The sequence below is a fragment of the Myxocyprinus asiaticus genome, chromosome 18, assembly GCF_019703515.2.
Source record: "Myxocyprinus asiaticus isolate MX2 ecotype Aquarium Trade chromosome 18, UBuf_Myxa_2, whole genome shotgun sequence".
In the NCBI taxonomy this organism is placed as follows: Eukaryota; Metazoa; Chordata; class Actinopteri; order Cypriniformes; family Catostomidae; genus Myxocyprinus; species Myxocyprinus asiaticus.
In genome coordinates this window covers 3105708-3120000 of record NC_059361.1, presented here as the reverse complement: position 1 = coordinate 3120000, position 14293 = coordinate 3105708, and the positions used below count along the sequence as shown (strand labels likewise).

Sequence of the window (14293 nt, the reverse complement as noted above, 5' to 3'; positions counted from 1 at the left end):
TTAGGGGTAAGATTAGGTTTGTGTAAGGGTTAGTCTATAGTTATTAATATCATTATTTGAATTTAAGAAAATAGTACAACAACACACTTCATTTTCGACATGAAGTACATTATCTATAGTTTATCAGCATGATGCTAATTCTTTTATAATTATTGTGCATGCAAACTTTATGACCTCATGTTAATTGAGAGAGTAAATAAAATATGTGCACTGTGCAACTAGTGAAGGCAAAAGTGTCATTAAATTAATATATATGTCTTTCTTTAATTTCAGGCAATATAATTGCAAAAAATTGCAGCTTTTTTCTTTTTGTTTTACGAAGGTCACATTAAAACTGAATTGCAAACGTTTCACCAGGCCTTCTTCATTTATCTTTGGTACTTTTCAAATGCCTTTTATATTAAGATTTAACTGTTTTAGTCTTGTCCCAGACCCAGACTTTCAATATTAAACTATGAAAATCCATTATTAAAACACAAACTATTACATGTATAAAACTATGATCATCTAAACAAAGAGTGAAATCAACATAAACCATTTCAATATTTATTGTGTGAAAATGATTTCTATCTCCATTTCATGAGAAAAATGACTTAAATCTCTAGTGATGCATGTACATACACTGTTGCACATTGTTAGTAGACTAATTAAATAATCTAGAGTGTTAAAAATGTTTTAAGGAGACTTTACTTTCTAGAAGTCCACAGTGATAAAAGTGCCTGAAGTTGAAGAACCACCCAGCTATTTTAAACAAAATTCCTCATGTTGATAAAAACGTCCATGGACACATTATTCATCAACTACCCCTGTATGTAAATTGTGTGTATCATTAGTGATGGCGTGTGGGAGACCGCAGGGCACCTCTGTGTATAAGGTGGCTGAATATGCCCGGCGTTTCGGGGTTCCAGTAATTGCAGACGGTGGAATCCAGACAGTTGGGCACGTGGTTAAAGCCCTTGCCCTGGGAGCATCCACAGGTGTGTGTTAGTGTGTTTTTTGGTATCTGAGTGATTTGCCTGAACAATCATTGTTATTAATGGCTGGGACTTGTTTGCCTGAATTTTACTGTTAATACCCGACTTCTGCCTGTGTTGTTGTAGTGATGATGGGATCATTGCTAGCGGCAACCACTGAAGCACCAGGTGAATATTTTTTCTCGGATGGCGTACGACTAAAGAAGTATCGTGGCATGGGCTCTTTAGATGCGATGGAGAAAAACAACAGCAGCCAGAAACGTTACTTTAGGTAAACCCTATTGCATGAGTACATAAATAAAGATGTTTATACATCTACTATATAATATCTGTTAAAATGATATACTTTTCTAGTGAAGAGCAATATAGTATATTCCGAATGGCTAATGTTTAAAGCTGAATTTTTATTTTTATTTTTTTTACTGTAAATCGTTTACCTTGCATGCAGGACATTAATGCAGGTTGTGTTTGTGTTTTACAGTGAAGGTGATAAAGTGAAGGTAGCTCAGGGAGTCTCTGGCTCAGTTCAAGATAAAGGCTCAATTCACAAGTTTGCCCCGTACCTCATCGCTGGAATTCAACACGGCTGTCAGGATATCGGTGCAAAAAGCCTGTCCATTCTGCGGTAAGAGTGTGACTTTGCCTTATAGCCTGTCTGACCAAATTGAAAATATAGCTAAAGCAAGTTTAAAATACTTTTTTATGTAAATTGGAGTTTTGTGGCTTTCTGTCCATGTATGTTAGCTTGGAGGCAATATATGAGTGTTTCTTAAACTTCTGGCACTTTTAGCACTGTGGATTTCTAGAAAGTCTCATTAAAAATGTTCACACTCTCAGTAGTTTATTTAATTTGTCTAATAACAATGTCCAACAGTGTATTTTTTAATTGGAAAAGGCCCCAGAGCAATATACAGTCAGGGGGCCCAGATTACCTTGCTACGGCCCTGCCTGTTGTGATTGCGATTAATGTGCACTTCAATTCCAATCACATTTTAATGCCCAAATAAGGGAATTTTAAATGAATATATAAATGTGTGTCATTCAGTTAAACTCCGAGTGTCACTGAGCAGCGCCACGGACGTCAACCAGTTCAGCTCATGTCCGGAAGATCACGTGAAGCGTTTCTCAAGCACTTTGATGTGCGCGCTGTCGGCACAAGCTTGTGCCAAACTCCCACGAAAATATAAACGTACAAATATAAACTTTGACAGTGAACACAAAGCGCTCCGGTTTCACTTTAATCAATCGTGTAATAGCAAATGTTCCCGGTCATAACAGGTTCATTTTGGGGGCCCTATGCAGATTTCCAAAATGGGGCCCCCATGCCTACTGGTACACCTAACCAAACACACCCAACATCAATAACTAAGCAAGCTTAAACTATGCAAACAAACAAGAAAAAAATGAAAGAATATAATTTTTTAAACAAGCCAAACACAACAATCACATGCATGAATTAATAATTAACTTGAATGAAATTCCAAGACTGTGCAAACAAATAAGTAAGAATTACCAAATTAAGTTAAGGCAGATGCTATTTACTCTTATTGAGAATAGGGGCATTGCTGTTTGCACCCTGGTGTAAATTGTGGCAGACACGATTTGCACAGCAGTGTATTATAGTGAATACTAAAACAGTGTATAATATAACAACATATTCATTCCATTCCCCTTGCACACATAATGACCCTCGCTCTCCGCTGGCCTGTGAGATGCCAAGCCGCTGAAGCATGCCCCACCCATACGTCCTACCTAAACCAAACTCTTCTTTGCACTGCCCAACGTTTAGTAAGTCCCCTGATCTCCGTGAGGACATCGTGTTTACTTTCAGTTATATCACACTCCCCTTAGACATTTTACTTACACATTTTGTGTTTATTTTTATTTAAAATAGAAAAATCTTAGATGGTGTACAGCCACTCTATCTTAACTTACATGGGATGATTATGGGGAGAAGAATGAAATTGCCAAAAGGTGGATTTGAATCCCAGTAGCCCACCTGTCATACTAATGTCGCCACACCACTTCTGAAGGAAACAGGAGTCGAATTTATATATATCTTTATGCTTTTCTTTGATGATTATATAATATGTTTTCGTAGATTTTACAGGTTCTATCCAACTATTGGCATGCATATACCCGGGCAGTGTGACCAGCGCCATTTACACTTGGTGCAAATAATTATTTGCCTATACTGAACCAGTGTCAGGGAGACCCCTGGTGGTCGCAGGGGCCCTATGCAGATGCTTATGTCGCCTATTAGGCAGGGCCGGCACTGCACAGTGTTAATGACACACAATGACACAGAGCATGAGACACGCTTACTTTATTTCTGTTGAGTGATAAAATTATGAAATGAAATCTCAAAGGTTTTGCTTCATGAGAAACAAGGGCTCATGGGTTTAATCAAAGAGCATTAAAATAATGTGTGAAACTGAAGAAATTATGATATAAATATTTACAATTGCATAATATAATATAAAATAATATTATATAAAGTAAAAATTATATAAATATTATTTTATGTTTTTTTATTAAAATGTATATTTTTAATGAGTTCCAAAAACAACAGTGTAAATGTAAAATTGACCAAAACTAAAGACTGACCAAAAAGAGAGACATATTTTAAGTATTTTGATATTTAAAACATTATTTTTCATGTTATTCATATAGTTTTAAAGCCTTAAAAGGAAATCACATATACCTATTTCATTATTTGATTTATATATGTGAAGTTAAATATGTAAAACGACTTCTTAAGGTGTATGCACACATGCACCTAAAATAAATATGACAATTTATATGACAATTAATCGTGAAAGACTTTAAAGAGACAATTAATTGTCATAGCCCTAAAACAGACAATTAATTGGCATAATCGCAATTAATCGCGAATGCCTTTAAAGAGGCAATTAATCGGCATAGCCCTAAAACAGACAATTAAGAGACAATTAATTGTCATAGCCCTAAAACAGACAATTAATCGGCATAATTGCAATTATGTGTTTGACGATTAATCGTGAAAGCCTTTAAAGAGACAATTAATCGTCATAGCCCTAAAACAGACAATTAATCGGCATAATCGCAATTATTTGTTTGACGATTAATCGTGAAAGCCTTTAAAGAGACAATTAATCGGCATAGCCCTAAAACAGACAATTAATCGGCATAATCGCAATTATTTGTTTGACGATTAATCGTGAAAGCCTTTAAAGAGACAATTAATCATCATAGCCCTAAAACAGACAATTAATCAGCATAATCGCAATTATTTGTTTGACAATTAATCGTGAGCCAAATTTCAAATCGGAGGTTTATGTCATTTTTGGTGGAAATTACGCTGATGGAAATAACATTTTTAAAATAAAATGGTCGACTCCTTTATCTTGCTCTGAAATTAGCCTAAATTTCATGCATACTAAATACACACAATTAAATAATATTCTCACAAGCATTACAGCTTTATTGAAAATGACGGCCAAAATAAAAAAGTGATATTTCTCTTGATTTTTCTGTGTTTTCGTCACTTGTCTCATGTTTCATCTCAAGCATGGTCTTCTTCACTGACACTTTTGTCCACTTGGTTAACAAGTACAATAACTTTTGAAAAAGCTGTTTAGTGTGGTGAAAATGATTGTGGGCAGTTGTAATTTGTGAAAAATGTATAGAAATAATTTTCACACAATAAATATTGAAATGATTTATGTTTATTTTATTTGTTTTGATGATCATAGTTTTAAACGTAATAATTTTTGCAATAATAATGAAAAAAAGTGTTTTCGTTTTAATAAAATTTAACCCCATGGAAAATAAATTGCCTGTGGTTAAAGAAACACCCATGTATGCTGATGTACTTCTAAAAATGTCTTAACTTTAAGCAGATAAACGCATCTATAATTTACAGTCTGACTATTCAGGCAAACCGCTAAAAAATATTGATGACTCATCTTGCACTGTACTAATTTTAATTAATTCATTCATTTTTATACAATGCTCTCTAGAATGAGAACATCCCTTTTGCCTAAATTAAAAATATCACATGACTAGCAATAGAAATTAGCAAATCTGTGTCTTTGGTTGCTCTTATGCTTTATTTATTTTCCCAATCAATTGATTTATTTTAATAGTGCATTGCTTTCCTCAGTAATATGAAAACTAAAGGCTATTGCCATATATAATAAAAAAAAGATGCATAAATCTGTCAGGGTTTGTCTGTGTGTTGGCGTGCATCTGTATGAGTCTCACAGTCTGCGTTATGTATAGATCGATGATGTACTCCGGAGAGCTGAAGTTCGAGAAGAGGACCATGTCTGCTCAGGTTGAGGGTGGAGTTCATGGATTACATTCGTAAGTCTCCGCCCACTTCTGATTTAACTCCACCCACTTGATGTGTCATGTTTGTGTCTGTTCCCTTACAGCCCTCTTTAAGATGTAAACACATGTCCACATTTTTCATTCACATAAAAACAATCAACTAAAGTGGAGCGGTTAGAATCACAGCAATGCCCTCTTTGTTTTTCTACAGGTGCATCTCAATAAATTAGAATGTCGTGGAAAAGTTCATTTATTTCAGTAATTCAACTCAAATTGTGAAACTCGTGTATTAAATAAATTCAGTGCACACAGACTGAAGTAGTTTAAGTCTTTGGTTCTTTTAATTGTGATGATTTTGGCTCACATTTAACAAAAACCCACCAATTCACTATCTCAACAAATTAGAATATGGTGACATGCCAATCAGCTAATCAACTCAAAACACCTGCAAAGGTTTCCTGAGCTTTCAGAATGGTCTCTCAGTTTGGTTCACTAGGCTACACAATCATGGGGAAGACTGCTGATCTGACAGTTGTCCAGAAGACAATCATTGACACCCTTCACAAGGAGGGTAAGCCACAAACATTCATTGCCAAAGAAGCTGGCTGTTCACAGAGTGCTGTATCCAAGCATGTTAACAGAAAGTTGAGTGGAAGGAAAAAGTGTGGAAGAAAAAGATGCACAACCAACCGAGAGAACCGCAGCCTTATGATTGTCAAGCAAAATCGATTCAAGAATTTGGGTGAACTTCACAAGGAATGGACTGAGGCTGGGGTCAAGGCATCAAGAGCCACCACACACAGACATGTCAAGGAATTTGGCTACAGTTGTCGTATTCCTCTTGTTAAGCCACTCCTGAACCACAGACAACGTCAGAGGCGTCTTACCTGGGCTAAGGAGAAGAAGAACTGGACTGTTGCCCAGTGGTCCAAAGTCCTCTTTTCAGATGAGAGCAAGTTTTGTATTTCATTTGGAAACCAAGGTCCTAGAGTCTGGAGGAAGGGTGGAGAAGCTCATAGCCCAAGTTGCTTGAAGTCCAGTGTTAAGTTTCCACAGTCTGTGATGATTTGGGGTGCAATGTCATCTGCTGGTGTTGGTCCATTGTGTTTTTTGAAAACCAAAGTCACTGCACCCGTTTACCAAGAAATTTTGGAGCACTTCATGCTTCCTTCTGCTGACCAGCTTTTTAAAGATGCTGATTTCATTTTCCAGCAGGATTTGGCACCTGCCCACACTGCCAAAAGCACCAAAAGTTGGTTAAATGACCATGGTGTTGGTGTGCTTGACTGGCCAGCAAACTCACCAGACCTGAACCCCATAGAGAATCTATGGGGTATTGTCAAGAGGAAAATGAGAAACAAGAGACCAAAAAATGCAGATGAGCTGAAAGCCACTGTCAAAGAAACCTGGGCTTCCATACCACCTCAGCAGTGCCACAAACTGATCACCTCCATGCCACGCCGAATTGAGGCAGTAATTAAAGCAAAAGGAGCCCCTACCAAGTATTGAGTACATATACAGTAAATGAACATACTTTCCAGAAGGCCAACAATTCACTAAACATGTTTTTTTTATTGGTCTTATGATGTATTCTAATTTTTTGAGATAGTGAATTGGTGGGTTTTTGTTAAATGTGAGACAAAATCATCACAATTAAAAGAACCAAAGACTTAAACTACTTCAGTCTGTGTGCATTGAATTTATTTAATACACAAGTTTCACAATTTGAGTTGAATTACTGAAATAAATGAACTTTTCCACGACATTCTAATTTATTGAGATGCACCTGTAAGTGATCCCCAGAAAACCCCAGTGCATCCCTTCATACCTTGTCATGGAAAAGTAATGTTTACATGTGATACTGTCTTCTCTTCCTTTCTCTTATGCTGTCATCATAGATATTCTTTTGTGCCATGTAAGTACACAGCCCTCATGTCTTTTATAATAACCTTTGAGTTCTGGTGGAGGGGATTATGTTGTAAACAGTGGTAAGGTCTGGGCACATTAGTTGGCACTGGCATTCCTTAACTACTTTAGGTTACTCTTTTTCTTGTGTAGACCTGCCCAGTTTCCACTATCCCAGTGTCCTGTCATAGTTGTATACTCACAACACTGTCTCTGACACTTTATGTAATTTTTACATTTTTATACAAGAGCAATTTTTAATTCACAATTCATAAAATAATCACAATATAGCAGTGTTGGGTAAGTTACTTCAAAACTGTAATCCACTACGAATTACTAATTATTTATCTAAAATTGCAATCAGATTACTTTACTAATGACTTAATTGAAAAGTAATCACTTTACTAATTACTTTCTTAAACACTTTTCTGCTCAAATAATTCAAATAATGTCTTTATTTCTTTCTTGTTCATTGTCATACTCTCAGAATCTCCACAATGAATCGTTACGGGCCCATAATTCATGTATTCTACATAAATTATGTATTAGAAAAAAGCATAACACCATAATAAGTAAGAAACTGTAATCTGAGTACAAGAATTTAAAATGTAATGCATTACACTACTTTATTTTTTACTAAAACAGTAATTAGATTACAGTATCTAATTACTTTTAATTGTATTACACCCAACACTGCAATATAGTTATTTTGCTGGAAATTCATGGTTAAAAAAAACAGTGATATCTGTAACTGCATTTTTACTAGTAAAATTTCACAATGGTTTCACAGTTCACTCCCCTTCAAAGTTCAATTACAGTTATCTATAAATTAATTTCTTGCAAATACATTCGAAATACAAATATCAGCTATGACCTTCCTAGTAAAAAATATATATATTTTTTTATTATCAATAATTACATTGTTACTAGTGCAAATGTCCATTCATGATATCAACAATTTTTACTTTATTAATTATTTTTGATAACTGTAAATGTATTTCAACATGTTAGATCTGACATTTCAGATATCAATCAATTGAAGAGTAATTAAAGATATCTTACATGGCTTTCTTAGTTACAATAACATTATAGATATCTGTAATTTTTACTAGTGCAAAACTAATTACTGATATAAAAAATATTTTTACTAGCTGTAATTCAATCTCTGATACACTATATTGCCAGAAGTATTCGCTCATCTGCCTTTAGACGCATATGAACTTAAGTGACATCCCATTCTTAATCCATAGGGTTTAATATGACGTCGGCCCACCCTTTGCCGCTATAACAGCTTCAACTCTTCTGGGAAGGCTTTCCACAAGGTTTAGGAGTGTGTTTATGGGAATTTTTGACCATTCTTCCAGAAGCGCATTTGTGAGGTCAGACACTGATGTTGGACGAGAAGGCCTGGCTTGCAGTCTTCGCTCTAATTCATCCCAAAGGTGCTCTATCGGGTTGAGGTCAGAACTCTGTGCAGGCCAGTCAAGTTCTTCCACACCAAACTCGCTCATCCATGTCTTTATGGACCTTGCTTTGTGCACTGGTGCGCAGTCATGCTGGAACAGGAAGGGGCCATCCCCAAACTGTTCCCACAAAGTTGGGAGCATGGAATTGTCCAAAATCTCTTGGTATGCTGAAGCATTCAGAGTTCCTTTCACTGGAACTAAGGGGCCAAGCCCAGCTCCTGAAAAACAACCCCACACCATAATCCCCCTCCACCAAACTTCACAGTTGGCACAATGCAGTCAGACAAGTACCGTTCTCCTGGCAACCGCCAAACCCAGACTCATCCATCAGATTGCCAGATGGAGAAGCGTGAGTCGTCACTCCAGAGAACGCGTCTCCACTGCTCTAGAGTCCAGTGGTGGCGTGCTTTACACCACTGCATCCGACGCTTTGCATTGCACTTGGTGATGTATGGCTTGGATGCAGCTGCTTGGCCATGGAAACCCATTCCATGAAGCTCTCTACGCACTGTTCTTGAGCTAATCTGAAGGCCACATGAACTTTGGAGGTCTGTAGCGATTGAAAGTTGGTGACCTCTGCGCAATATGCGCCTCAGCATCCGCTGACCCCGCTCTGTCATTTTACGTGGCCTACCACTTCGTGGCTGAGTTGCTGTCATTCCCAATCACTTCCACTTTGTTATAATACCACTGACAGTTGACTGTGGAATATTTAGTAATGAGGAAATTTCACGACTGGACTTGTTGCACAGGTGGCATCCTATCACAGTACCACGCTGGAATTCACTGAGCTCCTGAGAGCGGCCCATTCTTTCACAAATGTTTGTAGAAGCAGTCTGCATGCCTAGGTGCTTCATTTTATACACCTGTGGCCATGGAAGTGATTGGAACACCTGAATTCAATTATTTGGATGGGTGAGCGAATACTTTTGGCAATATAGTGTATCATGAATGGACATTTGCACTAGTAACAATATAATTACTGATATTAAAAATTCTAATTTTTACTAGAATGAAGTACATAACTGATATGTGTATTTGGAATTTTAACTAGTAAGATTAATTATAGATATCTGTTATTGCATGACAGATCATTGAAATTCTACTAGCGAAAATGCAGTTACATATAACAGAAATTACAGCTTTTACTAGTTGTAATTCAATCATTGATATTAGGAATGGACATTTGCACTAGTAACAATGTAATTATTGCTATAAAAAATTTGAATGTTTTATTAGTAGTAGTTCCTGATATCAAGAATTAGTATTTTATCTTGTGAAAATGTAATTGTAGATATATAATTCATGTCCTGCATGTGATTAAATGTTTAAAGGGCTTGCAATAGCATGTTCTTACACTGATCTCACTAATCACTAATCCACTAATCACTAATCCAACAATGTGTGTGGTCATGTAAATGCATTTAATGGCATTCCTTTTTCGGGGTAAGGTCATAAACGGATTAAGCGAAAACCAACTGGCACAGGTAGATTTTTAGGTTTTCTTGCATTGTCAGATTTTTTTGAATAAACAGATTTTTGGTTGTTATCTGCATATTGGTTTGCATGTAAACACAGTTACACAGTCCCACTGAAAACCCACGGTTGATCTAGATGGTATTTAATAACTCCTGAGCTTATTCTCCTAATCCAATCACTTCCCTTTCCATGTTTGACCACTGCAGAACACATTTTAGTAAGTTGCTTGTCAGACCTACCAACAGTAATCATGGTGGATGAGACTTAGAAGGTCCATTTGGACTGTTAATCTGACCAGTTTGAATTGTCCAGTGATATCTATGTATGTTGAAAACATGCTTCATGAGGTTTGTTTGATGTGCTGTTTATTTTCTGTTCCCAGCAGTTATGAGAAATGGTTATACTGAGCCAGGAAGCAGGGGGCAGATGAGAGCCGGACCCAACGTCCCATCACCAGCTGTCATGAAACACAGCTGCTAAATCCCAACAATGTCGGATTTGCAGTAACAGACAGCAGAAGCACGTGATCCTTCACACTGGGAACAAACATATACACCTAGGACTTAATGTACTACTGACAACGGACTGATTGTTTCAATTCTCCTAACTGTTTCGGTAATGTTCGGGCTTCCCTTTGAGAAATTAAATGTGGCAGTAGAGAGATCCGTACACATTTAATTTTCAGATCTATTTTAAAAATCCTTTATGAATGTATTACATTGTGTGTGTGTCTAAGGCCGCTTCCACACTAATCAGTTTCTTTCAGTTTCCCAACAACATCATTTTCCAAAGTATGCAGCAATGGAGTGCATTTTCAAAAGTCTTCATTTTCGTAGGAGGAAAACACCATTCTACTGTGGATGAGAGGCATAAATGTAGCAAAATTAATTTCTTTTTTGAACAAAAACATATTAGTGTGGACGTGGTCTAAGTGTGTATGTCTTAGACTTTCTGATATCTGATATACAGGGTATGTTTTTGATGTGAGCCACTTTGTCAAACTGTCTGGTTAAAGGGATATTTCAGCCAAAAATAAAAATTCTGTCATATTGTTCCAAACCATTTTTGACATCCTTTGACTTTCCTCTGTGAAACACAAAAGGAGATATTTATTTTTGGGTGGACTGTCCCTTTGAAATCTTTCTAATTGGACTTGTCTGTTTGGTGTATTAGCAATAATAACTTCTGTGACCAGTAATCATTGTATATGAGGTATACATGGTATAACATACCATTAGAGTGTTATGAGTTCAATTCTATTGTATTCCTTTGAAGAAATGCATTGGTTTTTCAGGTTGACCGGCTTCTTATGTCTCAGTGTTTTTTATTGTGTCCAGTTAGTCCGCTTACATTAGAATGATGCTCTTTTATGGACCATACTATGAGTATCAGCCTTAAAATCAGGGATACTGTAGTATTTACACACCTTAGAAGGGCCGATGAAGTGTGTAGACATTAGAGACGCTCACTGATCACGTTTATTTTTCATAGTTTTACACACTTGCATTATTTAACAGCTTAGAAGCATTGACATGTACATTAACATTTTACAGTATAAAAGTGAGTGAGACTTTACAAGGTCAAAAAAAGACTTTGCTGTAAAAGTTATAGATCGTACAGTGATGCTTACAACTTTGTTTTCGTTCCGGATATAACAGAGATTATAGAATAAATCATCAGTTTGATACACTATGTTTCTTCTTTTGTTCCCATAGCTCTAGTTTCTGCCTCTGACAAGATTAATACCTTGCTTAATTATTTAAAATATATTTATATGTAGACTCCAAAAGGGGGCGTGGTATCTATACAGGGGGTGGGGTTACTCCATAAGGGGGCTGGGCCAACTCCAAAAAGGGGCCGCACTTCCACACAAAGTTAGGGTAAGGTTAGGGGCACTGTATGCATGTCTTACTATCCAGTGCATTTTGTTAGCGTAAGCGCCATAACGATACAATTAGATCTTTGCTTTGCAAGTAAATCAAAGATCTAATTATATCTTCATGGCGCTAACCCTAACCCTAACAAAATGTGCTGGAAGCCCTCCCCAGCACCACCCTAGGTCTGGCCCTTAAGCTAATACAATAATTTCAACTCAAGTCAATATTTCATGTGCAGTTATTTATTTATTTTGCAAGTAGTGTTGTAATAAGCAGGATAATGAGCAGTCAGATGGTCATTTTCACAAAATAAACACCGACAGAACTCTGACGCTAACCGGAGGTTGAGTAAGACCCCTCCGCTTCGCGTTTCAGTCCTGACCACCTTGTCGGGGTTTATTTTTCGATAACAACCGACTGAGTGATCATTATGCCTTACATACTGTAGTTAAAATAGCTAAATAAATGGGCTTATTAACGTTTAAAAGCAAGGAGAATTATACAGGGGTTAATTATACAGGGGAACTTTTAACTAGGTACATTGCGAAAATATTAATTTTTCAAATTACATTTTTATTTGTTTTTCATCATTTAGGTCACATTTTAGCTTTTTAAAAGTGTACAAACCCATGTCTTCCGTCAATAAATATTATATATTGCATATATTATATTTTGTTACATGTTGATTCTTTCATGTACAATTTATACTATTTACAAGTATTTGCATTGATTTGTAGAACACATGCTAAAAATCGGTACTGTCTCTTTAAGAAAACTGGCATTTCTGTAAAGAGCATCTGTAAATGAGCACATATTAACAAAAGAGGACTCGAATGGCTTCCTTAGCGCATCCGTGCTATTCGTGATTAGAATTAAATGTTTATCTTTGTTATTTTTGATCAGTTGACTGTAAAGGACAGAAAGGATATTAAAAGAGACGTTATTAAATGTCAAATTGATTGCATGTGTAACGGGAGCCAGCTGATAGATAGCTGTGCAATGTGTATAAACCTCACTCTCCTGACCTCAAGGGGTGCACTAGCGACTGACGCTAGAGGCTATAGCCTTTAGCCTCCTTGTTAGCGCACCTGCCTCCCATGCCGGAGATGCTGATTCAAGTCCCGTACGGAGTGGGTAGAACAGGAGCGTCACACATGGATACTGTCTTTGGACACGTTACACAGAAAGAGTGAAACCATACGTTTACTCTAAACACATGGTGAAACAATGTTGAACTTCTTGGCCAATATACTTCTCAATCACTGGTGAGTGAAATCCGAACATTTACCAGCCAGTGGCCTTATCACAGACATTTTGTCACATAGCGTGAGATTTGGTCTCATATTTAACAGAGTTGCACATATAGTAAAAGATCGATCTTTAAGATTTAAGAATTGGTATCGAGATCATTCAAATGAAGATCACAGTTCATCGGAAAATCGATATTATTACCCAATCCTACTTCCCATATGTTTTATTGTTGACAAATGCTGTGCATCCAATCAAACTCCACAGTATTTAGCAAAAAAAAAAAAAAACATCTGTTGCTTGGTAGACCAGGAGTCAAAGCAAATGCCAACATGGGCAGGTGACCCCCATCCTTGAAAACCTCGAAAATGAACAAAGCTACAAACATGATACCCAAATTAGAATCTGGGTGCTGAAGCAAAACCAGTGCAGTGTGATTAATATGTTGAAGATTGACTATATTTTAATCAACTATTGTTTTGGTGACATGATGTCAATTAAATAAATATTAGTAACTTTTAAAATGCATTTAAATGTCAATACAAATTTTCTATTCATACAATTGCTGATTAGCATTGTTTTAGCATTTGAAAGGGTTTTTCAGTTCTTTATTATTGTCTTAATGCAGCCTTTTACTATAGACTTATTTTCCATAAGTCTACAGTATGTTTCAACAGCACACCTAGGTCTTATTCCAGAATTAAATGTTACCTAAGTGACAGAGCTGGAGTGGGTTTGCACTGGAATGATACTGCATTGCAATCTGGTTGTGTAGAATAAAATGTCATGTCTATCATAAACATTGCCAAATGTGTGTTTAGGAGAAGCACGCTGTATCAAATGATTCTATAACACCAAAACCAACCTCTTATTATAAAACAACATTCATAAGTGCTAGCTTTATTGCTAAAAGATGCATAAAAAGCCCATTGTAGACTCTTTCTACTTTTTTTCTAGAATAATTGTTAGGTGCATTTAAACCAAATGCCATCTAAAGTCTTGTGGTATATTTTGAGCATATTAAGATTCG

At 36.4% G+C, this 14293-nt stretch overlaps 1 protein-coding gene across 6 annotated transcripts in view; it reads left to right on the top strand.

Annotated features, from left to right (window-relative positions):
- Positions 1–14272, top strand: part of impdh1a (IMP (inosine 5'-monophosphate) dehydrogenase 1a) — a 33434-nt gene extending 19162 nt beyond the window's left edge. Inside the window, exons 11-17 of one of the 6 annotated variants that reach the window (XR_007899816.1) lie at positions 834–977; positions 1101–1245; positions 1456–1599; positions 5238–5321; positions 7187–7203; positions 8444–9574; positions 10521–10587. Coding sequence is in view for 5 of the 6 variants with exons in the window: in XM_051724716.1 (XP_051580676.1) it covers positions 834–977; positions 1101–1245; positions 1456–1599; positions 5238–5321; positions 7187–7203; positions 10521–10618 (632 nt within the window). In the remaining variant the exon portion in view is untranslated. Of the gene's footprint in view, positions 1–833; positions 978–1100; positions 1246–1455; positions 1600–5237; positions 5322–7186; positions 7204–8443; positions 9575–10520 lie in introns of all 6 variants that reach the window. The other 5 variants (XM_051724716.1, XM_051724713.1, XM_051724712.1 and 2 more) reach the window with 5 other exon arrangements.
- Positions 14273–14293: the final 21 nt, after the last annotated feature.